This window comes from Halictus rubicundus, unplaced genomic scaffold (genome assembly GCF_050948215.1).
Source record: "Halictus rubicundus isolate RS-2024b unplaced genomic scaffold, iyHalRubi1_principal scaffold1260, whole genome shotgun sequence".
In the NCBI taxonomy this organism is placed as follows: domain Eukaryota; kingdom Metazoa; phylum Arthropoda; class Insecta; order Hymenoptera; family Halictidae; genus Halictus; species Halictus rubicundus.
Window position 1 is genome coordinate 1 of NW_027489801.1, and position 24,937 is coordinate 24,937.

The 24,937-nt window shown below is 39.0% G+C and overlaps 2 protein-coding genes and 1 non-coding gene across 3 annotated transcripts; 2 read left to right on the forward strand and 1 right to left on the reverse strand.

Annotated features, from left to right (window-relative positions):
- The first annotated feature begins 5,558 nt into the window (after window positions 1-5,558).
- LOC143365052 (U6 spliceosomal RNA) lies at window positions 5,559-5,661 on the forward strand. Its single transcript, XR_013084446.1, has one exon. It is a non-coding gene; the product is annotated as a U6 spliceosomal RNA (small nuclear RNA).
- Window positions 5,662-8,344: 2,683 nt separating this feature from the next.
- Window positions 8,345-12,358, reverse strand: LOC143365050 (uncharacterized; the record flags this gene model as incomplete). The annotated part of the gene is made up of 3 exons (XM_076805025.1): window positions 12,240-12,358; window positions 11,637-11,760; window positions 8,345-8,458 (listed from the first exon to the last, which is right to left on the reverse strand). Coding segments are annotated over exons 1-3 (329 nt in total), but the record flags the coding sequence as incomplete, so codon positions are not given.
- A 9,207-nt stretch (window positions 12,359-21,565) lies between these two features.
- On the forward strand, window positions 21,566-22,434 carry LOC143365051 (uncharacterized). Its single transcript, XM_076805026.1, has 2 exons — window positions 21,566-21,840; window positions 21,997-22,434. The coding sequence occupies exons 1-2, from the start codon at window positions 21,806-21,808 to the stop codon at window positions 22,277-22,279; spliced, it is 318 nt and encodes a 105-aa protein (XP_076661141.1). The 5' UTR covers window positions 21,566-21,805; the 3' UTR covers window positions 22,280-22,434.
- Window positions 22,435-24,937: the final 2,503 nt, after the last annotated feature.

Sequence of the window (24,937 nt, forward strand, 5' to 3'; positions counted from 1 at the left end):
AAATGTATAAAATGTATGAAAACTTTGCTGGTTTCTCTGGTAGTGACACTGAAAGACTGACGCGGCAGACTGAATTCGTTCTGAACCTACCATGGTCTCGCATCGTAAGTTTACACTATACGGAAGATAAGATCTTATCAATACAAAGACTATATAGTAAAAAAAAAAATATGGTGGTGTGGTGGTTAAAAATATGTGGTGCTATTTGAAAATCATCGATGACCTTCAAAAGACCTTGAAAACGACTACAATAGGAACATTTTTTTATATCACCATATTTGCCCCCTTTAACAGTACAACTTTTCTCTCTAACATTTTCTTCTATCTCTAATCCTAACGGAGCTATTTAGGTGGCCTGTTTGTCGTGAACCACCCGGTATGCCGACACTCGTCCGCAACGGTAAAAAGACTTGGGCGGCTATTTGCCGACACTCGTTCGCAAAGGGTTAATCTTCGACCGTGGCAAGGTCTGCCTGTCGGGGGAACGTAATCCCGGTGAACACATTAAATACAACGAAGAGTTTAATTCATACGACCGTGAGCCAGGTGCGGCAGAAAATCCGGCTAACATTTTTTGCTGGCAGAACTGCAATATTTGTAAGAGCAAGAGTGCTGCTCTTCGTTTGTTCAGTGGTGCTGTTCAGTTCACTTGAATCTCAAATTATTAATTCGAGCAGAACAAATTTTAAAACAGACGCTAAGAGCGCACAAGGTCTCACACTGACATGGAATATTTTTCACCAATGGACGCCATGATAACCAGTTGCGTAGCAATGTACACACAGTTCGAACGTGAATATCGTAAAAATAAACACTGGAGAAGAGCCAGGTACCTTTTAACCCTTTGCATACGAAGCCATTTTAACTGCAAAACGAAAAATTTCTTCTAGAATATTTCCCTTCTATATATATTTTTTCATGCTATACATACGAAAATGGTAGAATTTACTGGTGCAATACTGAAATGTTTAGTAAGGCTATAGCCGGTTTTGGGGGTCAAATGTGCCCTGGAAGGGATTTTATTCCAATTTGCGCCATTCGATAGCCTACCAAAAAAGATACCTTTCAGCCAAGTTTTAGTCCTATAGCACATCTGTAAAGGTAGTTATAGAGGAAAAACGAAAATCCAGTTTTTGGCCCATTTTCCCCATTTAAAATTCTGAAAAAAATCTGACACGTTTCGGACACCAAACCACATACTTCGAGTCGTTTTCAGATTTTTCGGTTGCAAACTCTGGCTGTAAAAATCGAAAAAATGCAGATTTCATATGGAAATCGAAGAGACACTAGAACAGAATTAATTTAACAATGAGATATTGCCCTAAGCATTATGCTCAATTTTTTTCAAATTCCTGCGATTGGTGCGTCATAGTAGGAAAAAATAAAAACCACTTTTTTCGGCGTTTTTTCCGTTAAAAACTAAGTTATGATTATCGTAAAAATATATTATGTAATATTAAACATCTCTAAGTTCAGGGAAACATCGTCCAGACTTTAAAAATTGCGTAATACAAAAAACAACAATTATACTACGCAGGATATATCCCAATATTTCGAAGGTATTTTCAACGGCGCCGGTTGGTGCAGTAGCTGTGGACCAGGTTCGGATCTCGCCCGGGTCCAATTTTTTTTTTCTTTAATTAGATGTTTTTTCGATTTCTAACCGTATGATTGTTGTTACGCTGTTGTAAAAACATTTTTTAACTATGTTTAAACTATTTTTTAATAATTTTCCGGAAAAATATTTTTGGAGTACTTTCGGCCTTTAGTCATCTACGGGCTGTATTACTTATCTCCTTAACATTTTTTTTACATGGATTAAGTGCATCGACTTGTCTATTAAATCTTTTATCTTTAGTCGGCACATTACTTATTGTTAATAATAAATCTAGTGTTATATTGGGGTCGGGAGGTATTGTTGTATATGTTTCTGTCAAGTAAAAATATTAGGGATATTATGAAAACGAGGTTTATGCTTCAAAATTTGCCCACGTCCCCCCCTTTTTTTCCGTAGGGAAAATGACGTTACGCATACCCCGACCCCCTGGGGGGAGTCGGGGTTATGTGGGACTACCCCTTGGGGAAAGATCCCCAAGGGGCTACCCACTACAGAACCCACGCCCACCTAAGCTAAATGGAAGGTGCCTGGATCACGCGTGTACTCAACAGGACACCTCCCAGCTATCATCATACCCCGGGGGAGGTTTTAACCTCCCCCACTGCCTACGCTATAAGACCCCGGGCGGAGGGGCCCACCCGGTGTTCCCATCCCTGGAGCCTTCGGATTGAGCTTCCCGAGGCGGCTGCCGTCCTCTCCAGTCGGGGGGCGAGGAGCCCGAAGTGTCCTTCGAATCGCCAGCGGCCGTCTATGACCAGGACCAGGTACCTCATCCTGGGCCCGATCTCGACGGAGGTTTTAGCGACGCGAATCCGGAGGTCTTGACCACGGGGTAGCCGCCACGGCCGAGGCGATCCATACCACCAGATCGCCTCGGTCTTTGCGGCGGCCACGGTCAGCCCCATCCTCCGAATTCGCCCGACCATGCAGTCCAGGACGGCCTCACCGTGGTGCCTGGTCCTCCTCCAGTCCTCCCCCACGGCATAAATCAGGGTGTCATCTGCATAGCAGATTTCGGGCATTCGGCATCATGCGACCGAATAATGCAAAATGTTGCTCGACAACGCAAAAGTAGGACCTGCCTGGTGGCAAACGCTCTAGATTTATCCTTCATCTACCGCTTTTGACCACTGACATGCCCCATCTTTACATTATCGAGCCATAAATTGACGCCTCCCGAACCCTTGCAATCTTGTACGATCTAGCGTTGTGTGCGGCACACCATGGCACACGCACACGGCACGCACACTGTGGCGGATCAAGGCCACCTGGGAAAGCTGGACCTTAACGGTTGCCTACAATAAGTAACAGTTTGCGGCGTATGATAACGATTTGAGGGCAGCTGCCGAATACACCTGCGAGACGCTGTGTTTCGGGTACGATAAGCGCGAGCGACCGTCCATCCGTCGTGTATTTTGTACAATCGTGCGGGCTTCTCGGACCACCGCTGCCGGGTTTTGCCGGCAGCTTTTTGTAACACCCGAACGACAATAAATGTAAAGTAGAAGCCCACTTTCGTGTGTCGTAATTCTGAGCAACTTTCCCGCCGCGGGGAATGCCCCGTCCTTCTTTCCCGTAGAACCCTGACACGTGTAGGGGCTTTCCAGGATATCGCGCGGTGCTCGTCGAATCGAGATCGCGGCGGCCGATTCGCGTCTTAGCGTAATTTTTCGTGTGGCACCGTCCTCGTGTCTGGCGCCCGTTCTGAGTACCGAACTTGAGAGAACCGTCGCGAAAATCGAGTCGACGAGACGCCGCACAGTGGTGCCAAATGGCCAAAAAGCGGCAAAAAATCTATAAAAACGAAACTATCCAACGAATTTGTTTGAAAATTTGTCGAGAGATTGCCACAGGTAGAACGCTTATTAGGCAAAAAAAATTTGTGTAAAATGTTATTAACATTAAGTAGTATGGGCTAATCGAAAATCTCCGTTTTCTGCCCATTTTTTATTTATGGAAGCATACAACAAATACTTTAATAGATTTTGGTCTGGAACTAATCGTTTTGGCAAGGTGTAATATTGATCTAACTTTGTGCAAAAAATCATGAGACCCTTTCGTCACAATTTAAGTTTAAATATCAACTTTCAGAATTTCCAAGAGTGAATTTTCCGGACGTTACGATTATTTGATGTTCCAGGTGAAATTTTTTAGGAATATTTCTAAATAATAAAGAAAAATGAGAAGTGCATACGATTTATTAATTTTTTATGTATAAGAAAATATTTAATAACAATTTTTTTTATCTGACATAAATTATTTTTACAGCGTTCATTGGAGCACTACCACAAAATACCTGTTGCATTTTTGCGACAGTAGTCCAGTGAACGAAAACTTCGTTTATTTAACATAAAAAATTGTTATTAAATATCTTTTTATATGTATGAATGTCACTTTTTTTTTCTTATCCGATATGTAACCCTTAAAAATTTCACCTGAAACATCAAATAATCATGACTTCCGTGCGATTCATTCTTGGAAATTCCGAAAGTTGATATTTGAACTTAAATTGCCGCGAAAGCATCTCGAAGTATCTCGTGATTTTTTGCACAAAGCTAGATCAATATTATAACTTGCCAAAACGATTAGTTCCAGATCGAAGCTTTTCAAAGGATTTTTTGTATTCCGCCATAAATAAAAAATGAGCGTAACGCAAAGGGGCTTCAGGTTAGTCCATATTACTTAATGTTAAACAACTTTTTTTGGAAAACTTTTTTTTCCAGTCAATAGTTAAAACCATTTGCAATGACCCATATGATTTGTAGACCCCTTAGTATTCAATTATAGGCGGAGTAATTACATAACTTTCGCACTGAAAACTGATGGATTCCCAGGAGCGAGGAAATGGTTATTTACCATGCGTATATCTCCGTAAAAAATTTTTTTTCAAAAATCTGACTTTGGCACATCATGCACGCACTATTAGGCTATACAGAAATAATTTTTTTTTATAAAAATCGAAAATTTATAAAATGGACTTTTTGCCGCCTTGGCACCACTGTGCGCCGTTTGTCCCGGGTGGACCACGTTTCGCGCGGCCGAACGTGGCCCGGCTTCACGGTCTGTAAAAACCCGCCGTTGCCCGGGTTTTTCTCCCGTCGGACGGGCCGAAAATCAGGGCAACGTGACACCGTACAAATTCGTTATTTAATACTAAGATAAAGCTACGAATGGCGTGTTTCAGCAAGAGACTCGAAGATGGACGCTTCTTTTGTTGACGTGCCCATCCTGCTGTGCTCCCTCCTGGGTCTGCTCGTAAATGGGTTCAACCTGCTCGTGATCCTGTGCATACACAAAGAGGTAAATATTTAAAAAATAGAAAACTCCATACAAATACTATATAACTATTACTATAAGGACTGCCTATTACAGTGAAATCTCGTTGTTTGTCAGTCCGCCGTTTTTACTGACAAGATACGAAATCGGAGGTTCTCGCCGAGCGTCCCATTTGAACTACACAGGGAACGCTGGAAACCGTCGTACCCTCTTCAAGTCATAAGAAACCTATAACTTGAAAACGCTACTGACGTGAAAACGGCGAAAACAGCAAAGGTCAAGAGCCGTCGTCGCCGAGAAGTGTGGCACACATTGTCGGCTATATCGGTGTGAGACCAGAAGACTAATCGAATCCAGTTACAAAACTTCTTTATTTGTCATTATTTTTTTTTATGAAACTTTTACCAACATATTTACCAACATGTTTCTGATTAAAACTAAACCAAATATGATTTAATTCCGATGATATATACTTGTGTAATGGACGATGAAATATGTAGGACGATTGTGTTGTGTCTTGACATGTTCTATGCCTTTAGTATAATTTCGTGGTTAGATCGTGCATAACTCACAGACGATAATCGTCCGTTCGCTGCACCAGATATCCGGTGGGACATATCAAACGCCCTGGTTGGAAATTATGGAGGTTGTGTCTGACATGTAATTGCTTCGACAGCACATATACTAAATTTGGAACGATACAGAGAAGATTAGCATGGTCCCTGCGCAAGGATAACACGCAAAATCGTGAAGCGTTCTGTGCTGTTGAGTACTCGCGTGATCCAGGCACACACCCTTTAGAGAAAAAGTGGAAAAATTGCCATTTTTCACGATTTTCGGCTTAAAATCGCAATTTTTAATCGTTTATAACTCGTAAACGAATAAGTCAATACCGGTGAAATTTTCAGCATGGACATAATTTATTCGAACGAATCAAATACATTCTTTAAATTTTCAATACAGGCTCAGATAAAAGAGCCTGAAAAAATCAACTTTTACTATTTCTTTTGCGATTCCGACCAATTCAAATTTTTTTCAAAAATTTTTTACACCTCGTCTAATAAACTAATCCTTCTAACTTCTCAATAAAATTCAAGTCATTTGATCTAATTTTTAGAAAGTTATGTTGCTTGAAATAGTGTAGACTCAGTTTTGCTCGTTACTGTAAGTAAGAAGTGGCCGCACAATGCACAGATAGATGGATAGATAGATTATAATAGATAGATACGTTATAATAGATAGATAGATTATTACTGTTTTTTTTTTCCCCGCGGGGAACAGAATTGCAGTCAATCACAGTCCCAGCAGACAGAGGCAGTGAACGTCCGGTGGTTCGACCGCCAACGAATAAACCCTCAGATGAAGAATTATTATGAATTATTATGGACATCCGATTATGTCGCACGAGGAGAAGTAAAAATAGGATTAAGATATATGTTAAAAATTCTACGCAGTAAGGTAGCACGAGAAACGACTCCAACTTTTCTTCCTGCAAGACACGCAGATGAAGTTCTCAGTTTACACGCTGAGAACAAACAGGAAAGGTGTCCAAATATGCCAAATTATAAGAAAAGACGCCGACTTCATGGTAAAAAGATCCTGTCGGCGTACAGCTGACTAGTCAGGAGACATCAAGAAGATAAAAAGATGCAAGGTAGAGACTCCTGTGCCAGCATCTTTGAAAAACAAAGGATTGTGCATCTTATAAAAAGGGGGACCAACTCCTAAAATTCAGTTATAAATAGTCAGTCAGTCAGTCAGACAATCGTGAACAATCAGTTATTCAGTCATAGTCAATAGTCCAGTAGTCTCTTTTGAAGTTAAAATAGTTCGTTCAGTTGTTTCGCGACAAACCGTTTCAAAGACCAGTGTCAGCAGTCGGAGTATATTGTAACCGAATTCGAACCCGTGATCACGGTAATATTAATATTATTATTATTATTATCAAACTATTTATAAGCACTCCAGTATATGCGCTATATAAACCATATTTGTAAAATCAAATTTGTAATCTCTGATTCAGAACCACACTTTGAATAAATCAATAATATTGTTGTTTTCAAAATAAGGGTACAAAGTTATTTAAACGATCCTCAATTTCCCGAACCATAGCCGGTGTATGCAGGTAGGTTTGAAACTGCGTCCTATCCTCTTAAAATCGTAATTCATCCCACTCGGGACGTAACACTATCAAAGCTTGCAAAGGAGTATCTTTGTGTTATGGCAACATCTGTTCCTTCCGAAAGAGTATTCTCAAAGACTGGCGAAATAATTAGTAAAAAAAAGAAATAGATTAAAAGACAATATAGTGAATAAAATATTGCTTCTTAATATGTACAAAATAAATCCTTTATTATGTCTATTTCGTACATATTCGCTTTATCTACGTTTTTTTCTTGCCGAAATGTTCCAGTATTTCCACTCGCGGCATTTCTATACTCATGTCAGGTCCGAAATCACAGTCAAATTTAAAGCATCGAGATATTTGAAGGAATCATTTGGCAATCGATACATATAGTATAGAAACAGCTTATAGTGGTCAGGAATAAATAACTTCTGTGAATTTGATTGCAAAGTGGAAGAACATTGACCCCTTCGACTCGATACTTTCACAGGGTGTATTAAAGAAAGTTTGTTGTGCATTGTAGGTATTAACGAAAGAACCCTCCCCCGCCCTAAAGAACAAAGTCGGTCATTCAAAATAGGCAGAATTTTTCATCAAAATAGGCAGTTTTTTGCAAATATCTCGGAAAATCAAGATACCGCAGTACTGTGCGGACTAATGGCCTGTTTTTGGGCACTTCTCGTAATTTGGTTATTAATGTGTATATATATATATATAAGGCGCTAAAACTCAAGGAACGTAAAGAATATATTTCGCAGAAGTTATAAGGGAATAGCAATCCCTAAGACCCGTATCCTATAAATTCCAAATTCAAGAAAACAAAATCTATTCAAATTAAAACATTGATAAAGAAATAATGAGGAAATACCTGCAAAATTACTTCTTAACCGTTGAAAACGAAACATGAGGCCCTGGGGTGACCGAGGAACCAGTGCGTGAGGTAAAGAGCGAACCAGCACTGCATCCGTTGGCGAACCTCACCCATTTGAAAACACTGGAAATAAATAATAACATGTATCACTCAATGAATACATATATAGAAACAACTTATAGTGATCATGAATAAATAACTTCTGTGAATTTGATTGCAAAGTGAAAAAACATTGACCACTTCGACTCAATAATTTCATACCTCCATCATATATTAATGTATATATATATAAGGCGCTAAAACTCATGGAACCTAAAGAATATATTTCGCAGAAGTTATAAGGGAATAGCAATCCCTAAGACCCGTATCCTATAAATTCCAAATTCAAGAAAACAAAATCTATTCAAATTAAAACATTGATAAAGAAATAATGAGGAAATACCTGCAAAATTACTTCTTAACCGTTGAAAACGAAACATGAGGCCCTGGGGTGACCGAGGAACCAGTGCGTGAGGTAAAGAGCGAACCAGCATTGCATCCGTTGGCCAACCTCACCCATTTGAAAACACTGGAAATAAATAATAACATTTATCCAACGGCAGAAGGTGAAGTTTCCAAGCTACTACACGCGGTAAGGAAAATAAATTGTAGGGACAACTTGAGAATAAATGAAGGGATCGTTTGCGGTGCAATTAGAAATTGTCTCTACCTGAAATACTTGCACTTGTGAAGACTTCATTCAACGTTGATGAACTCAATGGATACATATACAATAGTATATCATGAATAAATTTCTTCTGTGAATTTGATTGCAAAGTTCAAGAACATTGACCCCATCGACTCAATAATTTCATAGGGTGGATAATAAAAATTCCCTTGTAGATTGTTATGACACACAGCCATTTCCGAGGAAAGACCATTAGACCTCGGGATACTTTTACAAGGGTCTCGAGAAGGCCTAAGCATTTTTTATATACACGTTACCAGTTAAGGCCTAATCGTCACGGGTTAGGCATCCGCGTAGTGCGTGAGGGTTAGAGACCCTAAGGCAGACCCCTTGGGCCATCAGTTTGGGGACCCCTAATAAACATAGTTGCCAGATGACTGGAACAAAGTGACTCTTCTGCCAAGTCCTTGGAAAATCTAGCTTTTCCAAGGAAGCATTGTTCCCAAACTCGATGGTCCTCGCCCTCATGGGACAAGGGGGTAATAAACCATAGGCACGTGCTGGCCACTTGGGCCCTTTTTTTCGTCACGCTGCTCTGTGGTCTGGCAATCGTCACGTGCTGGTCTAGGCACTTTCTCTACGCGTTTGACTTGGGGTGGGGACTTCCTCCACCACCAACAGGGGTTGCATACAAATGACTCCTCCCTCAAGTCAATCAGCAAGTGAGATTTCTTTCCCCCAAAAATGGGACCATCTCCCACTCTTCTCCAAAGTCACCACCGAGGTGAAGAGCGAGCTGACCCCAGAGCAGAAATTAGATACAAACTTGTTCTCAAAGGAAACCGAATAATCACCAGTCCGAATGTAAACTGTATATAGTCATTGTTCTAATAAACCAAAGTTGTTATTGCAAAGGAAGGTGTCGGGTCATTAATTCGACAAAATAACACGCAGAACCTCTCCTACAATTGCGAGAAACTGCACGACATAACATAGATTTTAATGAAAGAACTCTCCTCCATCCTAAAGAACAAATTCGGTCATTGAAAATAGGCAGAATTCGCAATGGAGACTCTGACAGTTTTTTGCAAATATCTCAGAAAATAAAGAGACCTCCGTACAGTGCGGACAAATGGTCTGTCTTCGGGCACTTCTCGTAATTTGGTTATTAATGTATATATTAATGTACAATAACCAGCAAAACTGAGTCTACACTATTTGAAGCAACATAACTTTTTAAAAATTAGATCAAATGACTTGAATTTTATTGAGAAGTTAGAAGGATTAGTTTATTAGACGAGGTGTAGGAAGGAATGGGAAGAGGTGGAAAGGTTGCAGGAGAGGTTTCTGAGGTGGGTCCTAGGAGTAGAGAGGTACGCACCGCGGTATATGGTGCGGTAACAGCTGCAGAGGGAGTTGTTGAGAGGTAGGGCGGGGTTGAGGGCATGGGGGTACCAGAAGAAGTTGAGGGTGGAAAAAGGGGGGGAGCTAGCTAGGTTGTGCTGGGAGCAGTGAAGAGGAAGGGGCAGAAGGGGAGGGGAGGTAGTAGGGTGGGTGAAGGAGTGACGGCGTTTTTGGGAAGAGAGGGGCTGGACAGCGGAGGAGGCGGAGGAGATGATGGAGGAGAGGATAGAGGCAGTGAGTGAGGAGATAGTGAAAGGGGAAAAGAAGAAGCAACAGGGGAGAGATGGGAAAAGATAGGAAGCGCAAGGTACAACATGTGGTACGGGAGGGTGAAGGGAGAGCGGATACCGGGGTATCTGAAGAAAGGCTGGGGAGAGAGCAGGTGGCAAAGGGTGGCCAGGTACAGGTTGGGAAACGAGATGAGAGGTGGAAAGTATTGGTTGGAGGAGGAGAAGAAAGTATGTAAGGTCTGTGGGTGAGAGGAGGAAACGTGGGAACATGTGTGGGAAATGTGTAAGGGAGGGTTGAGGGGAGTGGTTGGCAGGGGATGGTGGGGAAATATTAGGGGATGAAGGAGGAGAGGAATGGATGAGGAAGGTGGATGAATGGAGGAAGAGCAGGAATGGAGAGATATGGGAGATGAAGTAAATGGAGAGAATGCATAGGAATGGAGTGAAAGAGAGAGCAGCCGAAAGAGGAGGTCCAGGAGGCATGGGAAGGATGGGTGAGGTGCAGGGAGGGGAGAGAGCAGAGAAGCATGTATGTGTGGGACAGGGAAAAATAATAACGCGGCGGATATTAGTGAAAGATCGTTCTCTCTCTCTATGGCGTGTTTTTAGGACACGTTTAATTAAGTTAGGGTAAGTTAGGATAAGTTTAAGGTTAAGATTGGGGTAAGAGGGAGATGTAATTAAAATTGTAACCCCGAGGGGAATCAATAATTGATATATATATTAGACGAGGTGTACAAAATTTTTGAAAAAAATTTTAATTGGTCGGAATCGCAAAAGAAATAGTAAAAGTTGGTTTTTTCAGCTTTTTTATCAGAGCCTGTATTGAAAATTTAAGGAATGTATTTGATTTGCTCGAATAAATTATATCTACGCTTAAAATTTCACAGATATTGGTTAATTCGATTACGAGTTATAAACGATTAAAAGTGTGGTTTTAAGTCGAAAATCATGAAAAACGGCAATTTTTCCACTTTTAAGCGTTTATAACTCGTAAACGAATTAACCAATATCGGTGAAATTTTCAGCATGGATGTAATTTACTCAAGCGAATCAAACACATTTTTTAAATTTTCAATACAGGCTCAGATAAAAAAGCTAAAAAAACCAACTGTTACTATTTCTTTTGCGATTCCGACCAATTCAAACTTTTTTCAAAAATTTTTTACACCTCGTCTAACAAACTAAACCTTCCAACTTCTCAATAAAATTCAAGTCATTTGATCAGATTTTTAAAAAGTTATGTTGGCTCAAATAGTGTAGACTCAGTTTTGCTGGTTAGTGTATGTATATAAAGCGAGAAAACTCAAGGAACGTAAAGAATATATTTCGCAGAAGTTACAAGGGAATAGCAATCCCTAAGACCCATATCCTATAAATTCCAAATTCAAGGTAACAAGATCTATTCAAATTAAAACATTAATAAAGAAATAATGAGAAAATACCTGTGAAATTTCTTCTTAACTGTTGAAAACAAAACACGAGGCCCTGGGGTGACCGAGGAACCAGTCAGTGAGGTGAACAGCGAACCCACATTGCATCCAATGGCCGGCCTCACACTTGAAAACACTGAAAATAAATAATAACATGTATTCAACGGCAGAAGGTAAAGTTTTTAAGCTACTACACGCGGTAAGGAAAATAAATTATAGGGACAACCTGAGAATAAATGAAGGGATCGTTTGCGGTGCGATTAGAAATTGTCTCTACCTGAAATACATCCACTTGTGCACTTCATTCAACGTTTATAAACTCAATGAATAGATATATAGAAACAACTTATAGTGATCATGTATAAATAACTTCTGTGAATATGATTGCAAAGTGAAAAAACATTGACCACTTCGACTCGATAATTTCATACCTCCCTTCATATATTAATGTATATATATATATAAGGCGCTAAAACTCATGGAACCTAAAGAATATATTTCGCAGAAGTTATAAGGGAATAGCAATCCCTAAGACCCGTATCCTATAAATTCCAAATTCAAGAAAACAAAATCTATTCAAATTAAAACATTGATAAAGAAATAATGAGGAAATACCTGCAAAATTACTTCTTAACCGTTGAAAAGGAAACATGAGACCCTGGGGTGACCGAGGAACCAGTGCGTGAGGTAAAGACCGAACCAGCATTGTATCCGTTGGCCAACCTCACCCATTTGAAAACACTGGAAATAAATAATAACATGTATCACTCAATGAATACATATATAGAAACAACTTATAGTGATCATGAATAAATAACTTCTGTGAATTTGATTGCAAAATGGGAGAACATCGACTCGATAATTTCATAGGGTGGATAATAAAAATCTCCTTGTACATTTTAACCAAAGAACCCTCCCGCGCCCTAAAGAACAAATTCGGTCATTCAAAATAGGCAGAAGTTTACATCAAAATAGACAGTTTTTGCAAATATCTCGGAAAATAAAGAGACCGCCGTACTGTGCGGACAAATGGCCTGTTTTCGGGAAAACTTATCAAAATGTATACTCCAAACCTAATCGCCATAATACGTACTTACAACACACGGCACTGACACGAATGGCTGCTCTGAAGTGAATACTGGCCGACGCTTGCGAGCGAATGTTCGATGGCATTCCTTCGACCGCCTTCGGAACCGATCTTCGCTTCTTTCTCTGCAGCTTCCCGTGGACCGTCGCCGCGCCGCCGCGTATACAATGTATGTTGGCGGTTCGTCGGCGTGCTTGCCGCTGCGCGATGCCCAGGCTGCCACATGTCCATTTTCATCTGTCTTTTTCGGCGGTTTATTTGACTTCGAATAATTTCCGGAGGCGCGTTCGAATGCTGTAACGAGGACAGAGCAGTCAAAGACTGGCGCGCGCGTTGCAATGTATGTGGTTGTATCGCCCAATGACAAAGCAAGGATCAAATAAAACTCTAGTCTATATATAGACACTTATGAATCGTAGTTCTTTTTAGACCTTTGAAATTTTGAATCATTTCATTTTTGGTTTAATTTAGCTTCACACATGAATTTATTGACTCTGTTGTAAACATTTATTTCATAATAAAAAAAGAGAGACCGAGGTGTGTGCATGAATAATAGTGGTAAAGTATTTTTAAGTTATAACATTCGCAAAACATCGTATCCGGACCTAATCTAATCATACATTATCATTATTAGGATCATACTCTTATGCAAATGCACGTAGACTTTTTGACAGTGATACTGAAATAAATGTAATGTAACAATTACAATTTTTATTCTGTTATAACGTCTGACACCTGATCGTTCCATACTCCGGGTAAAAAAAAACATGTCCACTTAGGACCCTCCTCCCTATAAATATCCAACATTTAATAAAATTGAAAGATTCCCTTTTCAGTTCCTTTCTTATTCGTTATCCAACACGCCGGTGTTTCCATCTCGTATTCATCAGTCAGCTACACATCTGTAGGTAATACCATACCACAGACGAGGTATAGGAGTAGACCAATCACCCAATGTATTATTCTGTCTCACGCTCGGGGGGCTCTAGAGCCCCCGTACTATTCCGTGTCACATCCTACCGTATCATCCAGAACTAATATTGTGGAACCGATATTCTACAATGGCGCTGTTGCTGATATAATTTTAAATCTCATGTCGAGGATTCATATGATGAATGAAACAAAAGAATGTTGTTTCCTCTTAATTCCATTACGGCTGACACGCGAGTGCATCGAAGGAGACGTAATGTAATAATAATAATAACGTAACGTCTCCGGCTGAGAATATTTTGGTCCCGGATCGAATCCCGCATGGAACGATTTTTTTTTCGTTAAACACTTTTTTCTTGTTCTTTCTACTACATCAGTCGTCTTCCCTGTGCAATTACAACTACAACAGTGTAATAACATAATTATAAAAAATTAAATTAGTTCAATATTAGCCAAAAGTAAGAATGTAGTTTAAATTTAATTAAATAAAATACGACGTTGATATCATTAATTTCATTTGACTATTTAATAGCTACTTATTCAATGTACTTCTGATATTGCTTTTCATTCGCAGCATATATATTCTAATAAATTTAATTATTTGGGATTGATAAAAGATTGAACAACAATATTTATAATAACTAGTTTTGAACATTTTTTAAGGGTAATTAAATTTAAAAAACAAAAAGAATGATTTAAAAATACAAAATATATTTCAGTATATACCATTAAACCCGATTCTTTTTAATTTTTTCAGTTTAAATTTTACTTTGGTATTGTTCCGTCACAAGACAAAACAAATATTTCAATATAACCAAACATCTGGGTGGCAGACTTCGGCCTACCTCCAGTTTATCATGTTTGTAATGCACTAGCATTTATGGTAGCGGCCCGGGACAAAATTTACAACACTTTACCGGGCGCAGGTTTATAACGCCTTTCCGGACCCATCGAGTGAGGGTACCGCGCGTCCACCTCGGCACAAGGTTACCCTCCCTTTGGCAATGGTAGGCGCCAACGAAGATCAATGACAATGATTGACCAATCACGAACAAATTAGAAGACAGAGATTCTTAGACCCCACCCACACCGAGATTAGCTGCAAGGAGTGAAGAGACGACAAGACCAGTCAACCAACTAGCCTCAAATAAACAAGTATTCCTCCGAGCAACCGTAGAGTCGTAGTCCACCAGAGCAGCAGCGGTCGTAGTATCCGCGTATTTCTTTTTATTTCTTCGGTTCTGTTAACGTCAGAGTCGATAGTGCAAACCGACACGGACAAGAGTGTCCCTTGCACTGCATTCCAGACAGAGTTGGGCACTATTTAGATAACAAATTATTTAAATAAGGATTCGAATCAAAGATATTTTATCTTTATTCGTTATTCGAAAGTTCGAATAAAAAAAGTATCTCTGTCGAATAAATAATTTTATTAGACGAGAATTTATCGGACGAATAGAGAGAATTTTTTTTATTCGAAGCGGATTTATTCGAACTTGGAATAAATTTTCATCTTTTATCTGTATCTTTTATTCAAAGGCTTCGGATAAATCTTCGAATAACTTTTGCCAGCTCGAATAAGCGGCGACGAGGTCCGACGAACGCCGATCTTCAAAGACCCAGCGACTGACAAACGGTATACAATGTAAGCAGATGGAGAATCGCGCACGAATGAAAGTTCAAACTTTTAGATTTTTCAATATACCTCCATAAAATTGCGGCGAGTGAATTGAGGGGCTTTTCCTGATGAAAATGAGTCCAAACTCGAGTGTAATCGAACAATTTTATTGATACGTAATGTTACGATAAAAATTAAAATCTTGTTGAAGATAATCCAAATGATGTCGTGTTTGGACTCATTTTCATCTGGATAAGCTCTACAACTTATTCGTATTAAAAATACTATTCGCATTAACACTATTCCTACCGAAACTTCGCGTATACCTATTTCTACCGCGACCGGTCAAATGACCGGTCTGTAGCACAACTTATATTTTTTAATATAGAATGAAGATAATAGCCAATTTGACAGTATAAAAATATAGTTTCTTTTATTTAGGAGTATATAATGTATATTTTATTCGTTTTCACCGCATAATATTTCGTTTACTATACCCTGTTGGGCCTGATGTTCCCCTAAACATATTATGAATAGGTGCTCTTCCAGGATTAGACCCTTCTTTTACTTCTTGCCAAACAGTTCCGTCTATAGCAGTTTCGATTACCTCTTCCTCATTCTCGCTATCGGAAGTAACTAAAAATCTCCTTCTCTTTCGTCCTCTACGTACGTTCGAAACATTCCCTTCGTCCTCATCGGTGTTCGAGTCGTTCTCAAATAGATCATAATTTTCCGTATTGTCATTTGCAATATCAAAAATTTCGAACGTCTTTACATTTTGGGAATGAATATTCAAGGGATAAAATAAAAACTAAAATATAAAAATGTAAATCAAGATGGATAAAAAAATGAACAAAAGATAAAATGTGAAACTTGCTACGAAGTATTGTTGGTTTGTTCACTTTTTTGAAAGTGACACTTATAACGCGTAATACAATAGAAAATAAAAGTAGAATAATAATAGAATAAAAATACAAAATAGTAAAAGACTGCCGAATATGCTCCTTGTAACTTTCACGTTTTGATGCTCTCTGTCCAGCTCACGAGACTTTACTGATTTGAATTCGTGAGAAGACGTCTAGGCATCTCCTTCGGCTATGATTTTATTTATTTTACAGTCATAGTAGATAAGACGGTGTAAGAAAATCCGAGGTTCTGGACCGCTTCGGATACCAATCAAGCAAATAAAGACCGCGAGGCCGATAGGCGAGCGAGGACTGTAAGCACTTTTCGGCTAAAATCATGCCACAACTGCATTACCTTCCGTTTGTAACGACTTTATAGTTTCGGAATTGAGTCTTTGAAAGAATACTATTACAAAAAGATATAAATCGATCTACCGGTCAAATGACCGGTCGTGGTAGGTAAGACAGACTACAAATTTTTCTCAGAAAATAAACAATAAAAAAAGAAGTAAATATTGAAAAATGTATTATACGCATATTGTAGGAAAAGTCGTGAAGTTTAAAGGCGATTCAACTACGTTGTATATAGGAAATTCTAATCGAAATTTTAAAAACGGTCATTTGACCGGTCGCGGTAGGAGTTTGGACTCATTTTCTTCAGGAAAAGCCCCTAACAATTCACTCGTCACAATTTTATGAAGGTATATTGAAAAATCTAAAATTTGAACTTTCATTCGATGCGGGTTTCGATGGCGGACGAAAAGATTCTCAGCCGGAGACGTTTTACGGCCTGCACCAACCGAAACTGTTGAGAGTCAGAGTTATATATTGAAATGTAACGCAAATAAAATATTTTATACTGCAGTTTTAAGTTTCTACACTGTTTTCCTCAATATAAAAATGTTCAATATTACATAATACACCTACAAAACGATCAGGAGGCATCGAAACAATTGATTTTTTTTTTAACGACGATGCAATTTATAAAAAAATAAGAAAAATTGTTTCAGTATTATCTAACTACTGAATTTTTATAAAACTGGTATCTCGGAAACTTCAATTCGAAATGTGCACTTTCTTCAAATGATTGGACAATTCAATTATCCAATTTTCTTAAACATGTTTGTATAATCTGGAAAATCTTTAAAAATTACACATTAATAATCACGATGAGACACAAATAACATAATAACATAAACGTGGTCAACTGAAAACTTCGATATAAAATCGGCAATTTTATGGTATAAGAGTAGACCAATCACCATATGCGGTTTCGTGTCTCACATGTAAACAACTGGTTTTCTTACGCCCTCTACGCTGACGAACGATAAATGTTGGAACTAGATCATAAAAAATTATCAAATGTGGTCAAATACAAATGATTGACGAGTTATGTACATATCTGATGTTATGATCAGAGTTATGACTATATGTTCAAATTATATTTTTTAATTTGATGTCATTATGTTATATATCTACAATTATCTTTATCAATACAATATTAATAAATATAGATACCATGTTTCCAAATTATAGAAATACAATTTTCATAAATCTTGAACGTAAATAACATTTCTCCATACGTATAATTATTCGCATTTCTACAATTTTTTAACACTATTAATACGCATTCATTTTGAATATCTTTTGTAACTGAACTTGAAAAAGAAATTAAATTGAAATTTACTATATATTTCCATGTATATTTCATTTAAACAACATAAATTTTAGCTTTAAAGAATCATGTAAAATATCAATTAATATTAATTGTGAAATTCGAAAGAGTTAAGAATTAATTAATCAATAATTATGTAGTTGATCGTTTTTTGCGAGATGTCAATCTATTTCACTATTCACTCAGAACGTAGTTGTATTATTTTTTTGCACGTTTCTAATGAGAAAATAAACGACGAACGCAACGTACTGTTATGCGAGACTACCGGACTTATCTATTCTCTATAGATAAGTCAGACAAATAGATGAGTCAGAACTCACGGGCTTTCTCATCTACTAGACTAAGGCAAAATTACTCACCGGTACAGAGATTTCATGTTGAAGTCCAACCCTGCGAAAACTCCGACCTCCACGTCATTCCCTATCTCTAAGGGCTAGTGTCATCCATCCCCACCAAACTTCCATAGTTGTACTCTTATATAAGGCCCTGCGAAAGGGCGCGGAGAGAGAGAGAGAGAGAGACAGACAGAGAAGAAGTTACAAGTAGCCCGTCAGTCGACTCGTTTGTTACAAAGTTATTCGTCGTGTACAAAATCGCTTGTATTCTTGCTTGGCGACCTATTCCCAAATAAACCTAAGTTGTGCTGGAAGAGTTTGGAGTTTATTCGAGGATACTCTTTGTTTGGAACTATAGCGAAAGGAAAGAGGTATAGGTTGCGATAGAGACAGGTAGAGAATAATAGTGGACTGTATGAAATAATAAATAATGTATTAAGAATAAAGCGGAAAGAATACAAGATAGCGGTGAAGTGCAGAGGTACACGAAAGCGGAGAATAGATAGTAGTCGGAGATGTAACGCGCAAATCGTGAAGCGCACGATTTGGGAGAGTGAAGTGTCGTGGAGCGCACGAATAAACGAAAGTAAAGCGAGACTGTGATCGAGCGATCGAGCGTGTCTAAAGACCTCGTTTCGCGGTTATCGCGGGTTATTTATACTATGCGTGGCCACCGGCGTCGGAAGGAATAAGGAGTGGGGTTTTTGAAAATGACAAAGGATTTGGCAGTGTCGAACGTTAGCTAGCGCACGAGGGCAATGCCCTAACGGCCGCTACTGCACAGGAAACAAGGACGGTGGGTGACGGATTTGATATTTTGGATTATGGGAACGGTGGCTCACGCGACAAGTAAACGTTTAGAAGTAAACACAAAGTTTACGTCTGAGTGCGTTCACCCGGTCTCGGCGCCGTGCTCGATCAGCTGGCTATTGTCAACGCCGAGACACGGTCGCACCGAGGCCGCTCGCCTGCGGATTAGGTCGCAAAAACTATGGCACAAGAAATGATGTTTGCGTTACCGAGATTCTCGGTAACGCCTGCAGTGATTTCGAACACTCTTCATCTACCCCTTCCTGCGGCATAACAGAGGACTAATTTTTGGTGGCAGCGGTGGGATAGGCCGCAATTCAGCAAGAAGACCGAGGTCAACAAGGCGACAAGACGAAATCTGGAAGGATATAAGACGATTATGAAAATTCTATTCGGGTAAGTGAATGCCTTTTCACACATATTGGAACCCGAAATCAGAAATTCACACCGAAAGTGATAGCAGCGAGTCGTTACATAGTTTTATTCATAAAACTCTCGAGAAAATGAGTCGACCCGCGAGCCCTGTTAGAAGCAGCCTTGAACAACAAATGGCTGAACTACTGAGAAAATGTCTTAAATTAATGACTCTCTGCGAAGAGCAACGGAAAGAAATCGACGAACTACGACATGGGGAAACTTCAGTACCACTAGAACCTGTAAACGTTAGAATCAGAGATGATGAAAGTGACAGCTCCTTTCGGTCAACGGACGAACAACGCGTTTTGCTCAGGAGAACGAAAGAATCAAGACAGGTTTATACAGTCAACAAACCCACGGGATCTGACCGAGGAATTACAAATCGAGGAAACATTACAATTGCTCTCCGAATGGGACAAAGCAGGTCAAGTCGAGTATTCCTCCTAGACACAGGAGCGAGAATAAATTTAATAAAAGCAGCAGCAGCAGTTGTTTTACCTACACGAGCGCGAATCAATCGTTTTTATGGAATTGATGATAGAGAAGTCGTCTCAACCAGAGAAGCTAAACTTACAGTAGGAAATCGTGAACATATTTTAGCAATAGTACCAGATAGTTTTCCTATAGAAGAAGACGGGTTACTCGGCATGCCGTTCCTTGAGGGGGAGGAAGCCAAGATAGATACCAAGCATAGGACGATAGAACTAACAGGTACTTTGCATAGGATCCTACATTTTAGTAAGGACTCGATTGAGGGTCGAGAAAAACGTTTAAAATTATTAGACGAAAATACACGGGTAGCCCATTTGACAGATCCGAAAGCTATTGAATTAGTCAGGAAGGTATCGCGAGAGTTTGAGGACATCCTTGCTTTGCCAGGCGACGCACTGCCTATGACAAAACTGACCGAGCATAGCATACCTGTCACAGATGAAGCCCCTATATATGTCAAGCAGTTCCAAGGATTGGCAGGATATTACCGGAGATTTATCCCAAATTTCTCGCAGTTAGCTAAACCAATGAATACGCTTCTGAGAAAGGACAGGAACTTCGAGTGGAAGCAACAACAAGAGGAATCTTTTCAACATCTGAAGACAGAACTTTGCGGAGATCGTGTACTCATGTACCCAGATTTTAAAAGACAATTCATTTTATCTACTGATGCATCCGGTGAAGCTTTAGGAGCGGTACTGGCACAAAAAGATGAGAGCGGAAAAGAAAAACCAATCAGCTTTGCAAGTCGGACCCTAAACGAAGCTGAGCAAAAATATTCAACCACGGATCGCGAAATGCTTGCCATGGTTTGGAGTGTAAAGCACTTCCGCCCCTACTCATATGGTCGAAAGTTCGTTATAATTACTGATCATCAGCCACTGAAATGGCTAAATAACATGAAAAACCCAACTGCCATGCAGACGCGATGGAGGATCATTTTAGAAGAGTATGATTACGAGATTCAATACAAAAAGGGATGTTTGAATTCTAACGCTGATGCACTTAGTAGAAATCCGGTAATTAATCAAACTTATCGTCTCCTACACGAACGTTTTAACCGCGATATTAACGAAAAATGGCGTATGTTATACAGTATAGGCATAACTTTACCTAATAGAAGTAAACATGTAAAACGTGGTTGGTTGAATCCCATTGGAGATTTAGCCAATGTATTATTCGGAACCCTTAGTCAAAAGGACGCCGAATATTACGATTCGGAACTTGATAAACTTTATACAGATAGTAAAAGTTTAGCCGTACACCTAGATAAAGAAACAACCATTGTAAAAGGCATTGTTAAAGACTTTTCCAATTATCGTGATAGAATTCAATCATTCATAAATGTAACCACTGAAGCAATCTATCAGGTTACAGATAAGATAGAACAGCGACAAATTCAACTCAGTACAGCAACTTTATTATCTGAACTTGTAACTGAATACGGGGAATTAACACACAAACTCAGAAGTTTAATCAACAATGGAATCCAAGGAAAATTGGACCCCACATTGCTAAATTCAGTAGACTTAGTAACAATTCTAAAAAGCATTGAATCCAAATTTGGAGCTGAAAGGACGCTATTTCCTGCCACGAAAGAATCAGCCTTCCTATATCAACGAGTCATCGAAGTTAATACTTTTGTCTTACATGATACACAACTTTGCTTTGAAATGAAAATTCCAATTCTTGAACCAGAACAATATAACCTTTATCAACTAGTACCAATCCCCCTTATTCGGGACAAACTAATGTATGTAGTTAGCATAACTGTTCGATATATACTACTAGACAGCACAACTAAATACTACAGCCCTGTCGAGTCTATGGATATTCACAAATGTAAAATCTTCGAGAAAATCCGAATTTGTGAAAGAACGACTCCAGTTCTCACTTCATCATTTCAAGACCAATGTATAGCGCAAGCAATTCATATATTCCCAGAAAGTAGGAAATATCAAATATCCATCATCAAAATTCTAAATCCCATCTGGATACAACTTTACTCTAAACGTGTAAAGAAGAAGAAGATATTTTAATTCATCACATATCTTTAGGTATAACCGAAACCATCTGGACCACACTTAAAATTATCACCGTTAGTTTAATCCTACTAGCTCTATTATATGTATTATGCAAATTAAAAGTCTGGAAACTCATAAGTTTATGCTTCAAACCTTGCAATCAGTATGTAAACTGTTTCAATACAGGAGGTACCCACGTTTATAACGAAAATGTAACGACACCGTCACCTCAGTATTCTGTCAGGTTCACATCAAAACCTCAAAATGACCAAGCATTCACTGTCGAGGAAGTTAGCGACGAACCCGTACCAATTTATGTAAAACCGTCAAAGCGTAAAACCGTACTCAAACCAATCTTGTAAAAAGAACATACCTTACCAAGGTATATTCTTTTAAAATAAGGAAGGGGATGTTATGCGAGACTACCGGACTTATCTATTCTCTATAGATAAGTCAGACAAATAGATGAGTCAGAACTCACGGGCTTTCTCATCTACTAGACTAAGGCAAAATTACTCACCGGTACAGAGATTTCATGTTAAAGTCCAACCCTGCGAAAACTCCGACCTCCACGTCATTCCCTATCTCTAAGGGCTAGTGTCATCCATCCCCACCAAACTTCCATAGTTGTACTCTTATATAAGGCCCTGCGAAAGGGCGCGGAGAGAGAGAGAGAGAGAGACAGACAGAGAAGAAGTTACAAGTAGCCCGTCAGTCGACTCGTTTGTTACAAAGTTATTCGTCGTGTACAAAATCGCTTGTATTCTTGCTTGGCGACCTATTCCCAAATAAACCTAAGTTGTGCTGGAAGAGTTTGGAGTTTATTCGAGGATACTCTTCATCTACCCCTTCCTGCGGCATAACAGTACGACACGTACAAACACTACCGCATTCATCGAGCTCGATCACACTTGTTCAGTCGTGATGCCAGAATCGCGTTGTTATGCGAGACTACCAGACTTATCTATTCTCTATAGATAAGTCAGACAAATAGATGAGTCAGAACTCACGGGCTTTCTCATCTACTAGACTAAGGCAAATTACTCACTGGTACTGAGATTTCAGATTAAAGTCCAACCCTGCGAAAATTCCGACCTCCACGTCATTCCCTATCTCTAAGTGCTAGTGTCATCCATCCCCACCAAACTTCCATAGTTGTACCCTTATATAAGGCCCTGCGAAAGGGCGCGGACAGACACACACACAGAGAAGAAGTTACACGTAACCCGTCAGTCGACTCGTTTGTTACAAAGTTATTCGTCGTGTACAAAATCGCTTTGTATTCTTGCTTGGCGACCTATTCCCAAATAAACCTAAGTTGTGCTAGAAGAGTTTGGAGTTTATTCGAGGATACTCTTCATCTACCCCTTCCTGCGGCATAACAGCGTGACGCCGCACAGTGGTGCCAAATGGCCAAAAAGCGGCAAAAAATCTGTAAAATGAAACTATCCAACGAATTTGTTTGAAAATCTGTGGAAAGATTACCACAGTTACAACGCTTATTTGGCAAAAACTTTTTGCACAAAGTTGTTAATATTAAGTAATATGGGCTAATCGAAAATCTCTGTTTTCTGCCCATTTTTTATTTATGGAAGCATAAAACAAATCCTTTAATAGATTTTGGTCTGGAACTAATCGTTTTGGCAAGGTGTAATATTGATCTAACTTTGTGCAAAAATTCATGAGACCCTTTCGTCACAATTTAAGTTTAAATATCAACTTTCAGAATTTCCAAGAGTGAATCGTGCGGAAGCTACGATTATTTGATTTTCCAGGTGAAATTTTTTAGGAATATTTCTAATTAATAAAGAAAAATGTGAAGTGCATATGATTTATTAATTTTTCATGTATACAAAAATATTTAATAACAATTTTTTTTATCTTACATAAATTATTTTTATAGCGTTCATTGGAGCACTACCAAAAAATACCTGTTGCATTTTTGCGACAGTGGTCCAGTGAACGAAAACTTTGTTTATTTAACATAAAAAATTGTTATTAAATATTTTTTTATATGTATGAATGTCATTTTTTTTTATTATCTGATATGTATCCCTTAAAAATTCCACCTGAAACATCAAATAATCGTGACATACACGCGATTCATTCTTGGAAATTCCGAAAGTTGATATTTGAACTTAAATTGCGACGAAAGCATCTCGAAGTATCTCATGATTTTTTGCACAAAGCTAGATCAATATTATAACTTGCCAAAACGATTAGTTCCAAATCGAAGCTATTCAAAGGATTTTTTGTATTCCTCCATAAATAAAAAATGAGCGTAACGCAAAGGGAATTCAGGTTAGTCCATATTACTTAGTGTTAAACAACGTTTTTTGGAAAATTTTTTTTACCAGTTAATAGTTGAAGCCATTTGCAATAACCCATATGATTTGTAGACCCCTAAGTATTCAATTATAGGCGGAGTAATTACATAACTATCGCACTGAAAACTGATGAATTCTCAGGAGCGAGGAAATGGTTATTTACCATGCGTATATCTCCGTAAAAAAAATTTTTTCAAAAATCTGACTGGCACATCATGCACGTACTATTAGGCTATACAAAAATAATTTTTTTTTATAAAAATCGAAAATTTATAAAAAGGATTTTTTGCCGCCTTGGCACCACTGTTCGCCGTCCCACGTGAAGGGTTGGCTCTCGTACCGTCGTCTCCTTAAGGCTCGTACAGACCTGAACATTTCGACGAACATTGCGCCGAACAGCGAACGAAACGCAAGATCGCGCCGTTCGGTTCGCCGAAATGAATGTCGATTTTGCGTTTCGTTCGCTGTTCGGCGCGCCGTTCGGCGCAATGTTCGTCGAAATCTTCAGGTCTGTACGAGCCTTTACGTTGCTTCTACTATGCACGCGCTACAGACAAGCGTATCTCTATTCTGTCCGTGTGAGCTGCCTGCTCGACTGTTCGACGCGTTCCACCGAATTCACGTTACCAAAGTTTCGAGCGCCTGAGCCGCAATCGATTAGCACAATCGATTCGTGGTTCGGCGAGGCGCACA